Source organism: Lepidothrix coronata, unplaced genomic scaffold (assembly GCF_001604755.1).
Source record: "Lepidothrix coronata isolate B3197 unplaced genomic scaffold, Lepidothrix_coronata-1.0 Scaffold322, whole genome shotgun sequence".
Taxonomy (NCBI): domain Eukaryota; kingdom Metazoa; phylum Chordata; class Aves; order Passeriformes; family Pipridae; genus Lepidothrix; species Lepidothrix coronata.
In genome coordinates, this window is record NW_016690502.1 from 313,896 (window position 1) to 337,580 (window position 23,685).

Here is a 23,685-nt window from a genome sequence, read left to right on the forward strand (position 1 = left end):
ACCCAGCTGATTCTATGATTCTATGATCTGTTAAAACTTCACTTAAGGAGGATGAAGGAATTGTGTTAGTATTTTTTTATGCTACTAGTTCTATAATGTGAAGATTCCATTTTGTAAAGTGGCTAAAAATAAAATTAATAGGTTAGAAAATAGTGGGAATGTTATTTACTTATTTGCCCTGTAAAATACGTACTACCTAGTACCAAGATGACTTCTAAAACAATGAAATCAACTTTTACTTTTTCCTCTTCCCACCTGCCCCAGCAATGCAGATTGTCTTCTTATTTTCCCAGTAGGGTGTAATGTATAGCAAAACTCCTTTTATATGATAAATAAATGCTAAAACAGACTTCCTACTGTATTGATAGCTAAGTGGACAGAATGTGTATTTAGACATATGGTTATCAAAGTGATATTTAAATTTTAATTCCCTTTTTTAAGAGCATTCTCAAAGATGTATCAGAAATGGAAAGTGAACTTCTCTGTATAGAGGCAGAATTACAGCAGCAAGAAAGTGCTAGAAAAGAAACAGTACAGTTCTGGGAAGCTTGTTCAGGAACTCACTGTAATGCAGAGGAACTGGAAGAAGAGTTAAAGAAAGATACTGAAAGGCTTTTGCAAGTCATTAACTTCTGGACTCCTAAAGTAAAGGTAAAATTAAATGTTATAGAATCAGAAATGTATTTGGTATAAGCAGTCTGTAAATGCCTAATCTGATTGAAAACAAAACACACAAAGGCTCTTGAATGATTATTCATTTATTATCAGCACTTACTATACTCTTACTTTACTATAAAAATCTTCTAAGTACTCTTACATCTTAGAGATTTCCTCATGCATCCAAACTTGGAAACTTGCTTTCTGGTCATCTTAATCTGAATTCTGGAAGCTGTAGGTTCAAAATCGTTATATAGCTTTGCTTGCCAAACTTCATCAAAACTACTTTAGCCATTTTTAAAACTCAATTGTAATTCATATTACACTTTTCTAATTTCAAAAAGTCAAGTTGTTCTAGAGATAGTGCAGCCTTTCTTTCTCTTTTCTTTCTTATGTCTTGCCCTCTTTGGAAAATAAGACAGCATTTTTCAGGGTTAAGTGCATCATGAGCGGATTTCATGAGATTTCATCTTCCTCATTAAATGTTAAGTTTAGCCTATTTTAAAAAGTTTCTTCTGTAGAATTAATAGCCAGTCTTGACTTCATCAGGATTTCCCAGTGTTGGCAAGCTTTTTGGAAAAAAGCTTGTGGATCAAAGCTTTTAACAAACAAACAAAAATCTTGTCTATTTGTAATTTCCTGACAAGTGTGAAGTTTTTCTTTGTCTGACGTATTAAATATATGGGTTTCTAGAATAGCCCAATGTGTATTTTTTCTCTAAAACAGTTTAAATTTCTTCAGTCAGTGACTATGTTCTAGCAAAAAATTCTGAATAGTTGTGTTTCTTTCTGTTACTGATATTCAAGAAGTCTTTCTAATATATTCCTTTGTTTCTGTAATAGTGCTTGAGTTAACACAGTGCTTGAGTTAATACTTGCCTTATTTCTAGCTGATTCAGAAATTATTTAAAATTTTATCTCTATGACGCTACTGCAGATGCTCCTTCAGCTTTCTTCAGAACTGGATGCCAGAACTTCCAATGACAGTAAAAATGCTGATGTTGAATTGAAACAGAGAAAAGAGAAAAATGAAGAGTTGCTTCAGGATCTAAACACTCTAAAAGAAAAACTGGCCCCTGATAGCTCTGCCAGTCTCATGTTAAAAGAAGAAAACTATAGGCTTCATAATAAATTAAAGGCTGCAGAACAAAATGTGAAGGTACCAATGCTTGTTTCTAAGGAAAACTTCTTTGATGCTTGCTTTCCAAGTGAGAGTACTCCAAAATGAAAATAAAGATTGATTGGCAACTATAAATCTGTGCCACCACAATATGTTAGCCTAGAGTGTACATTTTAGTAGCTTTTTTATTTTCAAGTTTGAGCTCTTGCCTATAATGTGAGTATTTTAATTACCTGATTTCTGTACACAAATAGATGTCAGTTTAGAAATTCATATGACATGTTTTCATTTGGTTTTGAAGTATTGATTTTAGTAGTGTGATACTCTGGATGCTTCCTGTAAGTATATGGTATTCACTATGTCAAACGCAAAGCTGGAGAAAAGTTCTCTCTAATCATAGGAATTGAGGACTCATTTTCTCTTTCCTAGGTTTTTTGTCACAGTTACCCTTCTTCAAAACCTTTTTTTCTTTTCTTAGACTTGAGTGTTCCAGACTGTTAAAAGGGGACACAAAATAATGATCTAGACACAAAGAGTTGCCATTGAGCCTGTAGTGTTGGATTTTTTTTTGTATTTTGGGTTTTTTGGTTTTGCTAAGAATATGACTGTGTGCTGTTACAGCTACTGTCTCTTGACATAACTACTCATAACTGATTGATATATTTCAATAGGCTATGGAAGTAAAAGTTCAGAAGTTGGAAAATGTAATAAATGAAGTAGGAGAAAATGTCAAAGAGAAAGATGACAGAATAAACAAGTTACAAGCACAGATAAGTATAAAAACAGAGACAAGTGAGCTCACCCAACTGCAAGCCAAACTGAATGAGATGGATAAGTGCCTCAGGACTGCCTTAACAGAGAATCAGAGTCTTCAGGTATGAGCAAAATACTTTACTATTCTCATTTTCCTCTGATGAAAGACAACAAGCATGCTTGAGAACTGTAGATGAAACATAGTGCTCTAAAGTCAACGTATTGTTCTGTATGGCATTCCTAGAGTAAAACACTCTACTTGCATATTTAGCATTGCAGTTTCATATTCTACCAGCACAACCTTCAGAGGCAAAATTTACAACCCATATTATAATATTAGAAGGTAAATTTATCTGTAATGCATTTGTGAAACGTTCTAAAAAAATTTAAAACTTTTAAACTGAAGCCTGATCTGCTTTTTCAGTGTAATACATTTGCATGCTAGTCCAAAATTCCCAGACTTACACCTGTGCAGAAGTCAGCAAAGCTTGCTAAAATATGATTGTATGTAATACATGAGAGTAGGATACCAACTGCTACTATAGTGCTAGTTGGTAATGCAGGCCACCTTAGTGAAAATAACTTCCTGCTCCCATTCTTGTCCTGCAAAATCTAGCAGATCATAGTACAGATACAAGGTAAACAACCCTTAATTCCACTGTTAAGTAACAAGCCTTTCTTTGTACTAAATATTTTCATTTCAGGCAAAATTAGATAAAGGTTCTGAGTTGTACAAAGAAGAAATTGATCATCTCAAAACACAGTTGGTAAAATGTGATATGGAAAGAATGAAACAATCCAACTTTTTTGAAATGAAGTAAGTTCAAATTTTATGTTGCTACTTCGTTCTTAGCTTCTACTTCTCTATGTTCCCACATAATAAGAAGTAAGCATTAAGCTTTAGCTGTCACAGGTTTTTATTGTGTCTAGATTCCAGAGAAGGTAAAATGTATATGCACCTTAGGTCGCTTACACAACTCCTTCCCTATACACCCACCAAAATTTCTCAACCAACCATGTTCAGCCATAAATGAAATGACTGTTCTGACAAAAGAAGGCAAGGGGAAAGCAGTAATTGAAAGCTTTCTCTAATTCACTAGAGAGAGGGGATACGCAGAGAATATTTAGTCCAACTTTTGGATTTGTGCACTTTACCTAAAATCTAACTGACAACCAGGTTTATGTAGTTCTTCTTGTGTAACTTGGGTATTTTTTGTATTTGATAGCTCATTGGAATTCAAACTAGCCCTTCTGCAACTGTAATAACTATTAAACTGAGGTTTTCTGTTTTGGGTTTTTTCCCTCCCTTCCTGCCTCATAGACTTGCTAATTATAAAGCTCTGTCAGAACACCGAGAACAAGAGTTAACAAAGCTAAAAGAAGAACTTAGAAGAGCACACCAAGACCAAGATGTTACTGGTAAATTCAAGATAAATAGAAGGGACTCTTGACATTACGTTTTAAGGTTATATGGTTTAAGATGAGGTTGAGGTGCAGGCCTTGTATCTCAAAGGCTATGAGGAGAACTGGGTGCGTTGAAAGATGAGATGGAAAGCAGACTACATTAGCTCCAGATACACTACATTAGAATGGCAGCAGTTCTTGTGTTTACTTCTCTGGCCACATTTGCACTTGTGGAGAGACAAGCTGCTGTGGTCATAGCTCACATTACCATTTTTTCCTTGACTGACTGCACATACAAATAGCTAGTTCTAGTCATAGTTATGACATACCTGAAACAAACTATTTTAATTCTAAATGACCCAATGAAGAATCTTATGTTTCTTAGTATCTCCCTGGCAGTGGGAATATTGGGAGGTGTGTTTGTGTAGAAAAAAGAATAGCTGTTGTAATAGCACTTGTAACCTAGGGAGGTTTTACATATAAGACCACAAGAATGAATAGGCTAAAAAGTATATTGAGTTGGTTTTAAGCCCTGTCCAAACAACGCACACACCTCTCTATAAAATTGTTTTTCTAGTGCTGAAAGAAGCAGCTCCTCAGCAATCCCAAATACCCCTTACTTGTGGTGGTGGCAGTGGTATTGTGCAGAGCACACAAATACTCGTGCTAAAATCTGAGCAAGCTAAGATACAGAAAGAAAACTTGCACCTGAAGAAACAAAATGACCTTCTACTAAGGTAAGTGTAAAGCTGACCGGCAAAATGTCAAAACATTTGTTGTATTTAACTATGCATGTCATTAGTGTTTCTTTCTGGGACACCTATAGAAGTAACTAATTTGAAATTTGCTAGATTTTTTCACTTCATAAATTTTTACTTAAAGCCAGTGATTTATGGCTTATAAAGCCATAAATGGCTTTGGAACTTTAAATCGCTTATTTTCATAAGAATCTCTTAAATGCTGGAAGATACACTTGAATTGTATGCTGGGAGGAATTTTAGCTTAAAAAAATAAAAAAAAATTTCCTCTGAAAGATACACAACTATTGCATTGCCATGTCTGTAGTATGTCATCTGAAAATATAGGAACTGTCTGGTGTTCTGGAATTTTTCCTTAAAGGAACTGTGTTTTGGTTTTTTTATTCTTAATTAAATGCTGGGGTTTTTTTCTTTACAGTAATGAGCGTCAGCTGAAAGAGGAACTCAGGAAATGGAAAGAAAGAGCACTAAAATGGAGAGAACGATCCTCAAGAGAAAATACTCGAGAGACAATACCACAGTCTCCAAAAAAGACAGTATCATATTTCTTTAAAGAACAAATGCTTTCGCCCTCCAAGGAACCTGTTTCTCAGGAAATTGTGACTCAGGACCTATCAAAACCTCTGCCACTGAGTTGTCCAACAAATTTCTTTGATAATTCCAGCTTCGGTATGCTAACAGGTATGTAATATAGTGGTGTTGTCCTGTAAAGATTTGGAGAGGAAAAATGTAAGGGATAGTCTGAGTTGAGGGTAAATGCTCTGTACTTATATATTCAGACCTGAAACTTGCACGATAACACAGTTTTCCTGAATGGTTAGTCAGCTGACTGTTGAAAAGCTGACCATGTGAGCTGTGAGGATATATATGCTCTACATAACAGAAATATTTAAATGAATCATTCACCTCCTGAAAATTATACAAATTTCTTTCTTTTCTGCAGTGAAAGTGATGACTGATTTTTAAAAGTTAATCAGCAAAATATCATTTTTAGATAATGATGCTCTAAAATGTTTTGCTTTTTAACTTTATATTGGTTAATCACAGACTTCTGGTAAAATTACTGAAAGTTAATGGCTGGTTGACTTTTTTCAAGATAGTAGGCTTTAGTCTTTGGTGTTGCATCTGCCACACTGCCTGGCACCAGCTGCAGTAATAACAGTTTTGATGGTGACTTCAGTTCCTTAGCCTCACTCCTGATTTCTTATATCTTGCCTGGTGACTTCTGGGGAAGTCACCTCCTAGTGACCACTCTCCTAGTGGTCTCTGTTAGTGTATTAATGCTACTGCCCTCATCATTACACTTGCTTCCCCCAACTTTCAGAAGGCCCCAGCAGACATGTTGAAGAGTTAACCCGTTTTTGAGGTATCGTTAGGAGACTCTCAGAGAGAACATGACTCATTGCTGTTTTTGTGATGACCAACTTGGTAACAGTACAGAGTTCCTCACAACACAAAGCTACTCAGGGCCAAGCTTTGATAGTTGGCATACAAAACACTAGTCAAGATTAAATCACTGTATTTCTACAGCTTGTCTAATTGAGAAAGGCTTTAATGTTCTTGTCTTCTGTACAGATACATGTCCTGCGGCCACACAGTCCACAGAAGAACATCTTAAGCACTTGTTTGGGACTTCAGACAAAGATAAGGCCCCTGATTGTAGCACCCAGTAAAGGTGCTGTGTTGGAAGCTGCCTTTGCAGTGGCTACAGCCAGAATCTGCATATACAAAAGATAATTGCTTCAGGTTAAAAGCCATCAGCCTCTTCCATCCTTGCTGTCTTGGAGTTGCTACTTCCCACGATTGGGAAACTGGAATTTGAGGTCAAAAATGGAAAAGTAGTCATGATGTCCACAACCTGCTTATCTGATGATGTTCTACTTTGGTGTTTTGATGTTGTGGGGGGTTTCGATGGCAAAGAAAGAAAAGATACTATATTGAAGAAAAAAATGGAAATGGATCATAAACTAACCTACTGTGAAAGTTCTCAGTCTTAAACTTTTCATTCTGTCATTCCTAAAACAGCCCTCTTCTGGACGGTTGATATTTGTATCTCCTGACTGCTGTTGACTTGGAAAGAAATATTCTTTTTGTTTCTCAGCATGTGGTTTTTATACCATGCTTTCTCTAAGTCCCCAGAAACTGCATTTTCACTACAATCCAGAACTGAAGTTACTAATTTTCTGTTTATAGAGCACACAATCAGGGTTCCTCTTAAACTCCTTAGAATGTTTCTGCAGCTCAGCCAATTATGATACCGAGAGTAACTTTGAATTTTGGACCATCTTGCAATATATCTGTTTGAAGTTATGTATTGGAGGTTTTTTTAATAGTAAGCAATGGACTTAATGCTCTTCTGCTACTCTTGTGAATTAAATGTAGACCAGATCATTTGGGCAAGATGGACTCTCTTACTAGCCTACTTATCTGTATTGTGAGAATGTTTTTGTGTATGTTTTATATAAGAAAGTTTGACAATAAACTTTCATGTGTTAAGTATTTAAAATTTTTTCTGTTGTTCACTTCACTTGTAGTATGATCCAAGGATGTTGATTACAATATTCAGTGTCTAAAGGCTATTTTTTATACTAATCTCATCACTTTCATCATTATTATGCTTCTTGTCTCTGTTCTCTATAATTTTTGCAGCAATTACTTGTGCAGAAGCTTACTATTGCACAAGTCTGTCACTGGAGTTTTGTTTAATTCTTTCTGAGTCTTTCTCTGTCAAGAAATGGTTGAAGTCTAAAACATAGATCCTCCCCCCTTTCCTGCCCCCACACCCTCTACTGCCAACTAAATAGGAATTTGGCATTCAAAGCCTTGGATCAACTCCATTAAAAATGAAACCATTATTATGAGATAAGAAAGTCGTATCTAAGAAAGATAACTGCATCAAAAGCATCATCCTTATTTTAGAGGAATAAAGCTTTCAGTGATGCTCAGTCTCATAAGTATTCCATTTTGGGTCACCCAAAGTGATAAGCAAATGGCTACGTTGACACGTTCCTGGGCGTTCAGCAGTTACTGGAATTGGAAGAGTCACACAGGAATTATTTACCTAATGGAGGTACTTCAGAGATCTATAATAAAGAACCAACTATCCATTTGCCTTGAGTAGCTGAAAACTGCCAGCTGTGGTAACTACTAAAAAATTGCAAGCATTTATCTCTCAAGCTCTGACTTGTAGCATGCTTTGGGAAGCATTTGAAGATATTACTAGCCAAAAATACACAGATTCTAAATACCATTATGGAGTTCAGAACTGAAATGTCTTCTTTCTGACCACAGCCATAGGCAGGCAAGAGCAATTTATTTGCTTACAGGGACAAATGCAAAGTGCTGATGTATTTGTCGCAGGTTTTTTGTTTAGGGGTTGGTTGGAGGATTTTTTGGGTTGGGTTGGGGTTTTGTGTTTTGGTTGGTTTGGGATTTTTTTTTATTTTCCACTATGATTGAAAGATATTTCCTTTGGGTACCAGCATTTTGGTGTTCTAATAAATGAATTAAACTGTCTTTTTTTCTTCCAGAAGGGAAAAATGTGTGTATATATATGAGAGCTACCTCTTTCATATACAATTTCCAGGGGTTTTTTTTGTTAATTACTGCTTGTTTGGAACATTTCTGGATTTGGAGATTTTTCTAGTGATGGAGCAAAAAAAAAGCAGAAACTTATTGCAACAGGTCTGTGTCTGCATTCAGAGGCAAAACCTTAGGGACAGAAAGATAAATGCTTTTAGAAAACAGTCATTAAAGATTTTATTTCCTGGGGGGAAATTTTATTTCCTGATTTAGAAAGCCCTAGAAAGCTATCATAGTTTAGCAGAAAGACAGGATAAACTGAACCTTTGTGTATGTGTGTCCCACTTTATCCACAGAAGGGGCTTTTCTGAGGACAAACTAACTAAAGGTTAGGCAGGACACCAAATTTCTTATTATCAGGGTAGCTTTATGTCTGGTGTGAGCTTCTCACCAAATTATTTTGTCCTAGAATTTTTCAGTCTGATGATATTAACTCTGCTTTAACAAATGTAAGTTAAACCACTAGATACCAAAGAAAAGTTGGTAAACCACCAGTTTAACAATAGTTGGCACGATTAATATTTTCATTGTTGTCCTAGTTTGGAATTTGATAGCTTATATTGCTAAAGAGAGATTGCTTGGAAAAACAGGTTTGTGGCTTTTTTTGTGGGAATCCTGTTGACCTCTTGAATTCCTTAGGGGAAAGAGAAAGCTAATGCTGGCAATCCTTTTCTGTCCTTTCCTTTGCAGGAGAAAAACCGCACTTTTAAAATCTTAGGTTTCACTAGATGGCAGCATCTCAGTGTTTCAACAGGAAATTACGTTCATATAAGAAAAAACAAATACCAACAAGCACAGTAAAAAAACTTGTAGAACTTCCTTTTGTACAAAGGTCAGTAACGGAGCAGTTTTAGATCTCTTGGTGAGTGACTATATTACTGTTTATTTGTAAGTGCTTCATAGAGTCTGTGACAAATGTTGGTAAAACCTGATTGCTGTATTGAAAAACGTATTTATAGTGCATTTTGCTTCCAATGTGTTACGGTGATTTGGGGAAGTAATTGAACTGATGAGGTGGCTTTTGGAAAGAAAAGAATTTTTCAGTTACATTGTTTCAGAAGTCTGATTTGTTGAACCTGTAACCTTCAGGAAAACAGTTTTGCTCCAACTTTTGTCAGGAAAAACATCTGACTAAACAATGTCTCTTTGATGCAAATAAGATAAATTAATAATCTGACTTAAGACGTAGAACACTAAATTTGATTTGGAAATCTGAGTCACAGCATGGATTTGAGCTTCTGTAGAATATAGCATTGGCTGCTAACATAAGGAAGATTAAGGTACCTTTATCTTAACTTCCCACTGAAGAACTTGGTGTGTTGGTTTCACGTGTATATTTTTATGTGTATATTCTTACGGCACCTTTCTACATTCATAGCTACATAGACAAAGTTTGCTCAGAGGACTATAAAACTAGAAAATTTTACTTATGGGGAACCCAGTTAAGAACCTCCAAATACTCCACTCTGACTGGAACACAGTGACCTTACTTTTTAGGCACTTCTTTGAAACATCCTACTAAGTCATTTTCTCCTTAAAAAACAAAAAATCCACAGAAGTGAGGTGATGACACTTGCTTTCACTTGTTTGTCTGCAACTTTGCATGCTTTATTTCTTTAAATCTAACGTAGCATATGAATGTGTGCACTGCGGCAGAATAGAACTGTATTTTGCCTTTTGGCTGCTACACAATAACTAAGGCAGAAGCTCCTAAAAGTTCCCTGCCACTTGCCCCAGGCGTGCTCCGTGGTTCCCTGAGAATAAGCAACACCAGAGAGGGGAAACAAGACAGCTTCATTCCCCTCCCACCTTCCTGCTTCGTTGGAGCTGGGAATCTGCTGTGCTGAAAGACTCTGAAGACAATTCAGAGCAGATACCAAGACCAGGGTATTGTGTGGAATTTATTGCAGTATAGGAAGTTGAAGTGTTTGTAGTTTGAGAGAAACAGGAGGAAGACCTACTTTCTAAGTACACAGTGGGCAGTGGAAACACTAGATTACAAGCTATTGTTATAATAAAGCCTAACTCCTGAGATCAAATGCCTTTTGGGTTTGTTTTTCTTTGAGGTCCTTATATATAATTAATTTTAAAAAAATGAGGAAAAAAAAAAAGAAGGTTGCGGCAGTCCTGCCCCTCAGAACCCTGAGGGTCATGCTGCAGCCAAAAAGGACAATTGTGATGGCAGAGGTACACTCTGGATCACGTCTAGTTTTTGGAATGTACTTGCATCTGATTCCCAGGGGTTGGTGTTGGTTCATGTTTTTGTTAAAGTTTCTGTGACATCTCCTGTCTGCACAGGTGGGCGCCATGGGTCGGCTGGATGGGAAGATCATCCTGCTGTCTGCAGCAGCACAGGGCATCGGGCGAGCAGCTGCTATAGTGAGTTGGAAAATGTTTGTTCTCCTGCACCTAAGCAAGGTCTCTAATGCTAGCTTGTCTAAAAACACCTGCACCAAACCTGTCCTTGAATTAATAAACCATAGATGAAGCTAGAACTATGCACTGAAAAAATTGGGGAATAATGTATCCACTATACTGTACCATGCAGGCTTTGTGCTGTTTGAATTTTTGAAAATCTCAGCTCTGAGTGGAGATGTTAAATAAGGATAAGAGCAAGATTTGAGAACAGCTGCAACTGCTTTTTTAACAATATATGGTTCGTACTTTGGTTTTGACCTGTCTGGCATGGGAGGCCCTGCCGAAGGCATGTACCATCATCAGCATAGCTTGCAACCGCATAGGGGCACACAGGCTTCTTCCCCACTAAAATGGTTAGGGCAAGCCTTTCACTCCCTACTTTTCTGCCACCCCACTGTGTTACCAGAGATCTTCCCTCGCACTGCTCACCCGTGATACTCCATACAGGACTGCCCCGCCTGCCCTCCCACTGGTCTGGGGACCCCCACGGTCTGTCTGACACCCTTCCTCTCCCCCAAATTGGACTGACAAACCTCTTGCGCTCCCAAGTTCTTCCTCTCCTCTCCCATGAGGGCACAATCCCCACCAGCAGTGAGCTGCTTTACGCTGACGACGATGCCCTCGTCGCCCATGCAGAAGTAGCTCTGCAGCATTTAACATCCTGCTTTGCTGAGGCTACTGAGCTTTTTGGGCTGGAAGTCAGCTTGAAGAAGACAGAAGTTTTCTATCAGCCTGCATCTCAGGAAGACTTCCATCATCCCCATATCACCATTGGTGAATCAGAGCTCAAATCAGTCCAGCAGTTTAATTACCTAGGTAGCCTCATCTCCTCGGACGGTAAGATTCAGAGAGATAGACAACAGGTTAGCAAAGGCATATAGAGCTTTTGGAAGACTCCATAAAAGAGTTTGGTGAAATAAACACTTGAAGAAAAGTACCAAGATCAGTGTTTACAGAGCCATAGTGCTGTCTACTCTTTTATATGGATCTGAATCATGGGTCATCTACTGTCACCACCTGCGACTCCTAGAACGCTTCCATCAACACTGTTTCCGTATAATCCTAAACGTCCCCTGGACAGATTATGTGACCAATACATCTGTTCTGGAACAAGCAGCAGTCACAAGTATTGAGGCCATGTTGCTGAGAACACAGCTGCGCTAGGCAGGACACGTCTCCAGGATGAAGGACCATCGCCTCCCTAAGATCTTGCTTTATGGTGAACTTGCCACTTGCTGCCGCAAGAGAGGAGCCCCGAAGAGAAGATACAAGGACTCCCTGAAGCAACATCTCAGCCTTGGCCACATTGATCTTCACCGCTGGTCTACTCTGGCCTCCAATCGGGAGGTCTGGAGACATGCTATCTATAATGCTGCTGCTTCCTTTGAGAACGCACGCAGGATCACCCTCGAAGAGAAAAGACAACGCAGAAAGAATTGTGTCTTGCGACAAGGAGTCTTTCTGCTGTGCCTTTTGCAACCAGACTTGTCTATCTCACATTGGCCTCTTTAGCCACCAGCATGCTTGTAGCCACTATCCTCTTAAGCTACACTTGAGACACTTATTTTTAAGAATTAGGGGCTACAGTCCAAGATGTTAGCATACTTTTGACACAGGTTACTTTGATAGCTGTTGATTTGCCAGTAATTGCAATACAAAGAAAGTGGGTTTTGAGGGGACTATCAAGAATGAAGGAATACCTCTGGTTAAGTATCAAAGAGAAATCATGCTGCTTTTAATATCATTCTATTCCAATGATTTGGATGCAAAAGATTTTGTTAAAGTTTAAATACTACCATTCCCTTTTTATGGCTTCTGCCTTTACCTGTCAAATCCCATAACTTCATTTAAATCCAACAATACAGATAATTCTAGCCCTACATTCATAATGTACTTACTAGTGCAGCTAATAAGGGCAAAAATAATATCAGTTGTCTTAGTCTGGTTACTGTTCTTACACTTTATTTATGGATTCCTTACTGTAAGAAGAAAAGATCTTAAGTCTGTCTTTTATCATGCATAGTTACTCAATTGTCAGCAGGATGTGTAGTAATTCATGTCCAGTACTCCCTGACTTCTTGTGCCCATCATGAAAAGTGTAAGATCAGCTGCCTTTGACCAACTTTTAAGCCAAAAAGGACCTGAGAAGAAAACAGATTTTATTTCTGATAAGATCTTGAATATCTAAATATAAACTGCTTTTCCTGTATTCTTCAGGCCTTTGCTAAAGAAGGAGCCAAAGTCATTGCTACAGACATCAATGAGTCCAAGCTGAAAGAACTGGAGAAATATCCAGGTAAATGTAGGCATTAATTCAGCTCTTCCAAGTTTTGTTGTAGGCTGTCTGAAATGTAATTTGAGGACAGGAAAACTTCAAAAGGCCAGAAAAAAAATGGAAAATATCCAAACTAATTCTTTACATGTTGGCATTGCTTTATTCTGTGGTGTGAAATGGCAGAGATTTAGCATGTAAAATTTTGCAACATCAGCATATCAGACAGACTATTATTCCAGGCATATGGAATAACTTTGAGTTTCTTGTGTCACAGAAGTTGATATTTGGTTCCCAGAATGGCACCCATTTCAGTTACCTTTTGGCATCACTAGGCTGATTGTTAAGTGTATCACTCTGGAAGGCATGGAATGCTTTTCTCTGATCACTAGAACATCCAGGTATACAAGAAGATAGATTTAGTGCCTTGCATTTCCATTTTCCATACTTAGCTATCCTTTTAATGCATTCCTTGCCCTCTTGTAGAATTAGTATGTCTTCAGAAGCTCACTCTACCAATAGTAGATACACCTATTCTGTTTGTACAAATGTTCAGGTCTGAAGGTTGCTTTCCTACTGATACCACGGGAACATGCTTCAAGAGCAGGTTTTGCATAGCTGTATTTCTAATCATAAGTGACAAAAGTGGGACATTACATTAAAAAATATTTTTTCCATAATGAAATAAAAAATAAGACTTGAATATATTTTACAGCTGAAAATGCTTCCAACTTAATTTGACAGAAGAAAGTAGATTTAATGAATTCTTATTACAGGGTGACAGTAAAATACACAAAACCTCTTTTCTCCAGTACAGCTTTCAGTGTGGACATCCATCTTTACTGACTAGAATTAACCATAAGCAATCCCATTGTAATTCTTTGAGAACTTTAGGGCTTTCCAGGTTCTTTCTCAGGGTGTTTGGGAAAGTGTTACATTTTCTCCCTCTGCTAGTATGTTCACAAAGAAAGAAGTAATTTTCCTTATACTCAGAGCCATTTCCATCCTTTAGACACATGATTAGTTAATCTGTAATTCATCAAGACTTGGCATGTTGTGGTCTTTGAATTTTATCTGGGAGAGGTAATTCCAGTGTGATGTTAATAACCAGCCTGTTATTAATGATTGCATCATTATACACAGATCTCTTCAAAAATGTCTACATCATTTAACGCATATAAAGCTTGTTCATGGACTTGTCAGTTTGGCTTCAAAAGAAACAGGTTTTTATCCATTTCAAATCAAATTCACCCTTAATTTAGACGACACTCAGATGCTTTACAGACAACTTTACAGTATTTTATAGAATCATATATGTTGAATGAGACTTCTGGAGGCCATGTAGTCCCATTTGCTGTTCAAAGGGGCTGTGGTTAGAGCTCAGGGCTCCGTTGAATCAAGTCCTGAATGTCTCCAAGGGTGGAATTTCCTCATAAACTTCTGTAGGCCCTTGTTCCAGTGTGACTGCCCTCATGATTTTAAAATAATGATTTATGCGAAATCATTTTTCCTCATTAATTGACTTATATAAAGTTCATTCATAATATCGTCAACTACACATGGGAAGATGGCATGTAATGTGATTGTGAGTGTATGTGACACGTGTAACTAGTTTCAAATAATTATTATCCTATGCCACTGACCATGGAAGCTCATTATGATTATATAGGTTCTGTAATTCTACCATTTGGAAGTATAGTGGAATTCAAATTTATTGGGAATGCTTTTATGGTAAATTATGCTAGCTCATCTGCTTGTGAGATGCTGTATGGCAATCAAAACAGTTGATCTTCTTAATTCCCTCCTGAAATGTTAAATAGCATGACATGCTGTCCATTGCTGTCTCAGTTTAATCATTGCACTAACTTGATGATCAAGTGTAGTTCTCACTGAATTGAATTGTAAGTGCAATTCTCAGCACTTCAGAAAAATGATCTGCTGATCCTTAGTCAAGTGCATTGAAGCAAATACACTCTTTTTTCTAGGCATTCAAATACGGGTTCTGGATGTTACCAAAAGGGAGCAGATAGAAAATCTGGCCAAGGAGCTTGAAAAGATTGACGTCCTCTGTAACATTGCAGGGTAATCACCTTCTCTTTGATAATACTCTTTTTCCAGTTTTCCCTATCCTCCAGAAGTACTTTCTGTTATTTCAATGCATTTTATTTCTTTCAATGTAATGGATTTTGTAACTTTAATACAAACTTTAATGTGTTTTCATCAAAACTGAACTTTTTGTGTGCAGCCACGTTACCCAGGACAAGACAGGATGGCTCTTGAACTTATATTTTCCTCACTCTGTGGGTACCCTATACTGATGGCTTTGGCCCTCTTAGCACAACAGTGAGCAAAGTTGATGGTCTGCTAGTGCTCTACCTTTTTTTTTCTATTGCCAAGTATTTCATTGCACATATTGAGTCTGCCTTGTGTCCTTGAAACTCATCACAAGAAATACACTGTTACTTGCATTCTTTTAAAGACCTCTTGTCCCTCCTTTTCAAGGTCGAAAGAGTTAACTACTGCAAAATAGTGATGGAGAAACATGCATAAAAAGCCATAGAAATGTAAACTAGAGACAGTAACCTACTTCATGGACTTATTCTAGATTTGTTCATCATGGAACCATTCTGGAGTGTGAGGAGCAAGACTGGAACTTCACAATGAACCTCAATGTTCGCAGCATGTATTTAATGATCAAGACATTCCTTCCAAAGGTAAGGCTTAATTGCCTAGTCTCTGCTGCACTACGTTTAAAGTGTGAGAAGTCTAAGTTAGCCACTCTGGCGACATGGGATTTGAGATAAAAATGCAAGGATGCAGCTTTGGACAGGGAAGCCCTTAGATTACAGTGATCCTACTGTAAAGCATTCTCCGCATTGTATAATCTTTTAAGTAGACAATTTATCTAAAGGATCTGGTAGAGAAGATTAATTCAGGGGTTTGCCCTATGTAATCTGTAACTAAAATCCTTCAAACGCTAAGCAGTGGGGAGCCACTGCAATACAGTGCTACCATATTATACTACAGCACACAACTGCACAATACCATTGCTACAAAATATTTATAAATAATGTATATTAACATTAATTTTATGAAACTCTGGAAACTATCTTGTGAAGCAATTCAGTGACACTGATGATAACATGCTGCTTATAGCAGAACAACAATTTGATGAATCTAACAGTTTGAGGACACTTTTTTTTTTACATAATAACTAGGTTTGGGTCTACAAAATCCTGTAGACTGAATAAGGTGTTTGTATTCCTGTAAATGCAAAGGCCAGATTTGGAAGGTGTGACCATGACTGGATGATAACTACTTTTTTCAGTATTGTTCCACTCCTTTTTGTTTGGTTGGTTTGGTTGGTGGTGTTTTGTTTTTTTTTTTCTTAGCTGAACTTAATTTTCAAAGTAGGTTTCGTTTTTTTTCTAACAATTTCATGCATATCAGGTTTTAGGATGCCTAGAAAAGGTTACAACTTAAAGAAATTTAGCTACAATTCAAAGGTGCAAGAATATTGTGTTTTAATCTTCTCCAAAACAAAAAGGGTTTGAATGGAATCAGTGAATTGCTGCATTGGTAGATGGCATGAGCAGATGTCTGTGTAGGGTAACTTAGTGTGGTGACAAGAGGGCCATGATTCAGAGGTGGCTATCTGGGAAAAAGTCCTTTCCTGGCATAGTCTCCAATCCTGACATTACTTAAGAGAATTCCAGTGAGAACTTCAGGCTCTGCTTTACTGCTTCAGTCAATGCCAGTTAAGCTTTGTTACCCTAAGTATCAATTGCACATAAGGCTGTTCTGTGAGTTGATGTGGGCTATACTACTGAACCTGCAGATAACAAAACAGTTTGCATTTGAATGACATAAGTACTCTTTTGCAGATGCTTAAACAGAAATCTGGGAATATTATAAATATGTCTTCTGTGGCATCCAGCATCAAAGGTCAGTACCTTGCCAGAGTTTCTTACATAAAACTTTAAAATTATGGGCATGCAAAGTATACATTGCACAACTTTGAATTCAGAGGACATTCTAAATTCAAAGTTCTTGCTAAATCCTGTGGAGGGATGCATTTAGAAAAATAGAAGAATAGAAAAATCAACTCATATACATGCAAGGAAACAGATGGAAAATTGCAGAAATGCCAAGATTCTTATCTCTGAGCTTTTTCAATGTTTTGTTTTTATTAATTAAAAAGTAATTACTTCCAGTGATATCTTGCTGCATATGTTCTTCAGAGAAACAATGAAGAAATAACAATTACATAAGTGCTGTAGCTATGCTTCCCAAGGAAGCCTGGTGGTGACTAACAGATGGGTTTCTGCTGCTGCTAAATCTTTGTTGCTTTGTTACCTTTTCTAGACTACTCCCCAAACTTATACTATTGAAAGACTGTGTGCTTTCCTCTGGTGTATGCCTGAGTAGAATTGTGGCAGTCAGCATTCTAGCTAGCCTGCCCTTATGGAGAGGACACAAGTGCTCCAGGAAATTCTGGAGTCCAGAAGCAGGTGCCTCTTGAACAAACTTGTCTTTTTTTTTTTTTTTTTCTTTTTTTCTTTTTACCCATCTTTCTGTGCTGCCTTAACACGGACCTTCTGTTAGGAGTTGTGAACAGGTGTGTATACAGTACTTCAAAGGCAGCAGTTATTGGGCTAACAAAGTCTGTGGCTGCTGATTTTATTGAACAAGGCATCAGATGCAACTGCATATGTCCTGGTAAGTGTTCGTACATTATTCTGTAAACTAGAAGCAGATACTAGAAGACCAGATTTAGTTTTGCGTTATTAACAAAGAATAGACTTGCCAGTGGCAACTAAATTTACCAGCAGTCTAAAAGAACAGGACGTGCCTGAAAGATTTCTGAGATTTAATACAGAAAAGTTGTTACTTCTGTGGTTAAACTGTATATTTAGTCTGTTAACCAAGTATACGCACTTTATATATGTGTTACATAGTATTTGAATGTTAGTTTTCAAAGATACAGTCTAGGAAGTCAGGAGCAGGCAAGGGCTAGCAAATGATCTGGCCCATATTTAACCATCAGAAAACTATTGAATCTGATTCTCAAAACTCTTGCCTTTTATTGAAATTTAGAATCCTATGCTATATTGGTAGCTCTGCAGTCTTTCTCCTGAATTATATTATGAAGTTACACATAAGCCTTAAGACATAAAAATAGAACAAATAAACTGCATTTTCTTGTCATGATTGCTGATGGAGTTGATTTTTAAAACCGAATTTAAAATTTTGCGTAGGAACTGTTGACACACCATCTTTACAGGAGAGAATCAATGCCCGGCCTAACCCAGAACAGGTGAGAAAGCAATTTATTAGCTTGATCCTGTGCACACATATGTTTAACTCTCTTTAAAAAAAAAAATATTAATATATAGTGGCACTTCTGTTCATATTCAAGAATGTCCCTGATTTCAGAGTACCATGGATAACTTAACAGTAGTGTCTCCTTTGATAATCTGGTCAGCTTCTACTCCACAGTCTTAAAATGACTCCGAAGGATACTATTGCTTAGTGAATACAGTCTGTCATCCTTGGAAGCAATTGTAACTATTGATTACAGTACCCAATGCAAAAGTAGAGGGCATTTTCTACTGTGGCGTGTGGCAGCCACAAACTAGTGCAAAACCATGCCAGAAAGGGCATTCTGGCATTTCAACATTATTTGGGATGCTTAACTGTACTGACTAGATAACTGTAAGCTCTCATTTGAAGCACCTGGAATATCTACCACCAAAGGAAGAAGAATATATGTTGCCTTTATTCTGGAAGCAGAGATTTAGGTGCTGTCTAAAAGTCTCATACTTTTTTTTCAACCTGAAATTCACATCACTGTTCATCTTATATTTTTCTAGCGTAAGTTCCCTACTCGGTGCACAAAAAGAAAGTTATGACTAGAGGACTATTTTCAATATTGCCTTGTACATGTCAACAGATTAAAATAATTGCTTTTTTGTTTTTGATATGCCAAATGCTCTTGTATATCCAGGCACTGAAAGACTTTCTAGCCAGACAGAAGACTGGTAGGATGGCTACTGCTGAAGAAGTGGCCCATCTCTTTGTGTACCTGGCTTCTGATGAAGTAAGTATAGAATGACAGAATGTCCCATCAGAGCATCCCCACACTACTTTGCTGCCTCACAGTACAGAGTATTTGTTTCAGAATGATTTATATTGTCTTTGAGCTGGATTATTAGAAAAGTAAAAAAATGTGACCAGCTTTTACTGAGTTCAACCTGCAATACAAAAAGTACTCTGAATGTTGACAGGGATTGCAAGGCATTAGGTACCATAGCCTGGTGGTTTCATGTCATCTGAGCAAATTGACTGACCCCAGATCATCTTAAATGGCAGGACAAATGGGCTTGTTTTCTTTTTCCAAGCTTTCACCATGGCTAGATCATGTTCTAAGAAGGTAGAATTAGTAGTCATCACCTACCTTTGCTATTCAAGGGCAAAATATTTGTGTAGAACTGCTGGAGCTTTTAGCTAATGCTCAGAGTGAATCTGCCCTTTCAGCATAAGGAAAACAATAGACCCACTGAGGTTGTTATACACCAAACTCTTGATGACCACTGCAAATACCACCAACACTAATGAGCACACATCAATGTTATTCCATCTGCTATAGATTTACTACATCTCAAAAACTGGACTGGATTCCTCTGGACTTGTCCAGCAGTCCTAATGTGCATATCAAAATACTTTAATGGATTTAATTCAGTCCTAATGTTGCTATCTACCAGTAATCTGTCTCTCAATTTCATCTTGGTTGTAGTATTTTTTTAACACTACTAATTTTTTCCAATCTGCTTACAGGGTTTTCAACCATGTATAGACAGAATTCTAGCTTTTCAGTAAATTCAGTATGCTTCACTACTGGCATAGAGAAGAATGTCAACAGCTCAGTTGCTTACCACACTCTCTGCATGATCTAAATTTTCAGTTAGGTCTCCTCATAATTATTGCCTGACCTGGTCAGATTCTGCTCAGCTGAACAGAGCTAATAACAACATAGTGTGAGGCATTTATTCCTATAGGTAAGATATCTGAAGTCTAGCTTATGTGAATTTGTACACTCAGGATGCATTCTCATCTCAATGCCTCTAATAATACTTTTGTAATACTCCCTTGAGTTAACTGAAAGGCTTCAATTTCAAAGTTTATATTGAGATATTTTATTATTTATTCAGGCATTTTTGTAAAACAAAAAAAAAAGCGTTTGTACAAAAAGAAAGCAGATTTTTGAATTTAAAGAAGTAGAGTTTCCCTGTAATTAAGAGCCATGAAAAATTAGTTCCAATCATTGTTCTTTTTTATGTAATTTCAGTCTGCCTATGTCACTGGCAATGAACTAATCATCGATGGAGGATGGAGCTTGTGATTGACTCTCCCTGCAAATGGAAACTTATACCATGAAAGGCAAAAAGTGAGGGTAGTGTTTCTTGCAAAGATTTAGATCACGCACATGATATCTTTCCAAACAAATTTGCTGTGTTTTTACTCCTATTTGCTGCATTTTTACTCTTTCTAGATTGACCTTACTGATTCACTTTTCCTTAAACAGTGAAACACTGGAGTAAAATGTACTTCATGTGGCTTCAGTTTATGGCAGTTCCAAAAACATGAAAGAACAGCAGTTTAATGTTTAAGATTTCAAAGGGCCAAAAATATTATTCAAGGTACAAAGTCTGAGTTGTGTTTTAAGCAAATCTGAGTGAGAGGAATCAAATACTATCTTTATTCTCATCTTACAAAGTATCTGGAAATTAAACATTCACATATAGATTTTCTACTAGCATTGACAGACTATCCAGATAAAATGGAGCAACAACTATTAAATCAGCCAAATGGATCCTGAACTAAGTATGGTTTAAACAGAATAAAATAGAAATAATAATAAATTTGAAGACCTGAATGTTTGAATCACTTTTTTACTGGTACCAGATGTTTCTATAATAAGAAAACATACCAATTACAAACTGTAGCTGAAAGCACATACTGCTTTGCAAGTTATGAAGTAAGTGGTTTTCTGCTCTGTACTATCGTTAACAAAATATTTTAGAACTCTAATAGCTGTAGAAAAACAGTCTGAATTGTTGAAAAGAATGTTCCAAGCCTGACAACACTTACAGATCCAAAGTCAGAGCTGCAAGATAGTCAAACATGTAGATATGTGGTATATGAGCACATGAAACTTCCTGCATACATGTCAAAGAGCCAGTGTACTTGCACAGCTGTTTTGTGAAACTGCAATGTCCATTTTCCAGATCTTGGGTAAATTAGGTTGCTGAAATCTGGAAAAGCAGTAATGCAAAAGGCAGGGCAACAGATTACCATTAGAAGCAAGAGAATTGGCCTCTTTGTGGAGTTTGGGAGAGTTTTTTTGTTTAAGCGCGTAACCACTATAGGCACTGTCTTCATGAAGCAGAAATGGTGGAGAGGAGCCTGCTCTAATGGTTAAGACTAAACCTTACAGTGTGTTGAGCACAGAGACATGTAATGATATAATCAGTTATAAAATAAGTACATTAACTAGTACAAAAGAGGAGAAATAGAGACTAGAACTGTTTCATTAATTGTAGAGGTCACTTCTAAAACGGTCTTGGAAGTATCATTACTGTATCTCCTCTCTCCTGCTTTCATGTACAGAAGGTTCTATGCAAGGATGTCACTTTAGCAGGCATGGATGAGGGGATATGTGAGAGAAGTGTTCTTAAATACATGGGTGGATCTTTATGAATATGTTTGACTTCTGGCACAAAAGCAAAAGGAGTGGATTTTACCACTCTAGATAGAGCCAATATGTTCTTCCCCAAAATGATGCACTAATATTGGACAAATACTGTAAAATCTGTGTGCTAGGTGCTACACTTTGGTGCTCTATGCTTTATTCACAAGTACCAATTCAGTCTGTATGAAAACACAAGGCAAAGTTTTTCTGAAAAGGACTGTTTCTACAAGAGTGTGTGTTGATGTTTTTGTTATGGTAGCATATGGTAGCTTTGATCATGAAACAGAAAACTATTATAGTAAAGTCTTATACTCTGGTGAAAAAACATAGATCCTGACCCAGAGATCTAAGGCAATGAGTAACCTGAATTCCAAAAGTATTTGTTTCACTAACACACTTAAACTCAACATGAATGACATGGGCTTACTGCCTATAAAGATGGTTACCTTTAACAATTACACACAGCTCCATTTATCTAGTTCATGAATATATGTAATTTCATATATATAATCATATACATCAAACACATATATATGTAAGGGAGGAATTAAAGAATAAATGCTTCTGAGTATGATTCATCAGTAATCAAAGCACAGGAAAAAATGTAAAATACTTTGTGTGTGTTTCTGTAACAACAACTGCCGTGTTTATAAAATTATTCCTTAAGCTTTTCAATATTAGCTGAAGCATTAATATAAATTACCAGATTTCAAAGATAATGGAACATGTCTAGTTAAAATGTCTAGGCCTCTTATTTTAAAATTGTAAGTAAATGTAAATTTCACAAATGAGAAAAATATTGTGTCTGTTAGCATCCTCAGGCTCATTATGTGTTTAACCTTTACCTTTAATCATAGTTGGCACACTCTGGCCTTGTGTAGTTTGTTTATGGGGTTTTAGAGAATCTAATATTTCAATCAAGTGACACTGGCAGCCAAGCAGGATCAAGCTGAGGCAGAAATCCAAAATTATCCAAAATGACTCCATCAATGTTCACTGACATAAATTCAAATGTTAAAAGCTCGGGCTGGCAGGATACTGTTTCATAGGTTATAGGATTTAATACGAAGGCCAAAGTCCTGCTTGTGTAGTAGGCATAGAAGGCTTACCTTGAAAAGAGTGAATTTCCCCACTACAGTAACACAGGAAAATTGCACCATGTATTCTGAAAATATAATTAAGAATGAGAGAAATTTCATTATACTTATTGCATATTGAACTCTATTACTTAACATTTGTAAGCTTCCTGATGATTGTAGTATACAGATGCTACTCAAAAATGGCTTCTTTTTTTCTTTTTGGTCAAAGCACTCCTGCAAGGGCTTTTTTAGTGGTACGCCAAGAATCTGGTGCAGCAGAAAAATAAAAGTCAACAGAGCTTGCTGTCTTTTGCCTTATTAGCAATGCTTTTCATGGATATGTTAACAGCTGCAATTCTGAAATGTGTTCTTCTGTCATGGGATTTTTCAGCAGACTTGTGGGAATTATTAAAGGAAAATGCTTCTTAATGCTCTTGTGACCTCTTAGTTCCCTGGTCTGTTTTTAATGAAACTGGGTAATTCTCTTTGTTTTCCTTCCACTCCAATGATAATATAAAGAGGCTTTATGACTTTATAGATTCTAGGTCAAACTTTTCTCTTGTGGGGGAGGGGAGGAATAGATGTCCCCGATTCAGAGTCCTTCTGGAAAATTTATTTTCTGATCAAAAACCTGCCTTTTTTTTTTTCTCTTGGATTTGCAGTCGGCTTAGTTCTGCATGGTGATACTAAGAGCAGAGTTGAAAGTTAGTCTGTTTCATTCTCTCATGAGCATTTACAGATGAGGTGGACACACTTGTTTCATCTTTAAGAAGCGGGAATATCTTGCTAGGAACACCATAATATGCAAGGGGGTGGTTTTTAGGTTTTTTTAATTCTCCTGCCTGCCACAGCACATTTCTTCTGCATGAACCCAGAGCAGAATCAGCAAGA

The 23,685-nt window shown here is 37.0% G+C and overlaps 2 protein-coding genes across 4 annotated transcripts in view; both read left to right on the top strand.

The window, feature by feature from the left end:
- Positions 1–7,443, top strand: part of CENPE (centromere protein E) — a 34,947-nt gene extending 27,504 nt beyond the window's left edge. The window contains 8 exon segments of the mRNA XM_017838052.1: positions 442–651; positions 1,594–1,815; positions 2,448–2,651; positions 3,234–3,346; positions 3,851–3,948; positions 4,511–4,670; positions 5,110–5,372; positions 6,267–7,443. Of these exon segments, the coding sequence (XP_017693541.1) occupies positions 442–651; positions 1,594–1,815; positions 2,448–2,651; positions 3,234–3,346; positions 3,851–3,948; positions 4,511–4,670; positions 5,110–5,372; positions 6,267–6,364 (1,368 nt within the window). The 3' untranslated portion in view covers positions 6,365–7,443.
- A 1,577-nt stretch (positions 7,444–9,020) lies between these two features.
- On the top strand, positions 9,021–23,223 carry BDH2 (3-hydroxybutyrate dehydrogenase, type 2). Of its 3 annotated transcripts, XM_017838048.1 has the most exons (11): positions 9,036–9,135; positions 10,011–10,160; positions 10,572–10,652; positions 12,909–12,987; positions 14,949–15,045; positions 15,569–15,677; positions 16,848–16,908; positions 17,569–17,682; positions 18,222–18,280; positions 18,971–19,063; positions 20,312–23,223. In XM_017838048.1, exons 3-11 carry the CDS (start codon positions 10,581–10,583, stop codon positions 20,363–20,365), a joined length of 738 nt encoding a protein of 245 aa, XP_017693537.1. In that variant the 5' UTR covers positions 9,036–9,135; positions 10,011–10,160; positions 10,572–10,580; the 3' UTR covers positions 20,366–23,223. The 3 variants fall into 3 exon arrangements, with proteins under 3 accessions (XP_017693536.1, XP_017693537.1, XP_017693538.1); XM_017838047.1 differs by lacking the exon at positions 10,011–10,160 and having other exon boundaries at positions 9,021–9,135; XM_017838049.1 differs by lacking the exon at positions 10,011–10,160 and having other exon boundaries at positions 9,085–9,105.
- The last annotated feature ends 462 nt before the right edge of the window (positions 23,224–23,685 follow it).

Bases quoted from the DNA above. Each gene is read 5' to 3' on its own strand.
- BDH2 (XM_017838047.1), top strand. From the start codon at position 10,581: ATGGGTCGGCTGGATGGGAAGATCATCCTGCTGTCTGCAGCAGCACAG. The intron at 15,046-15,568 runs GTAATCACCTTC...GACTTATTCTAG, and splicing joins GTCCTCTGTAACATTGCAGG to ATTTGTTCATCATGGAACCA. The intron at 17,683-18,221 runs GTAAGTGTTCGT...AATTTTGCGTAG, and splicing joins ATGCAACTGCATATGTCCTG to GAACTGTTGACACACCATCT.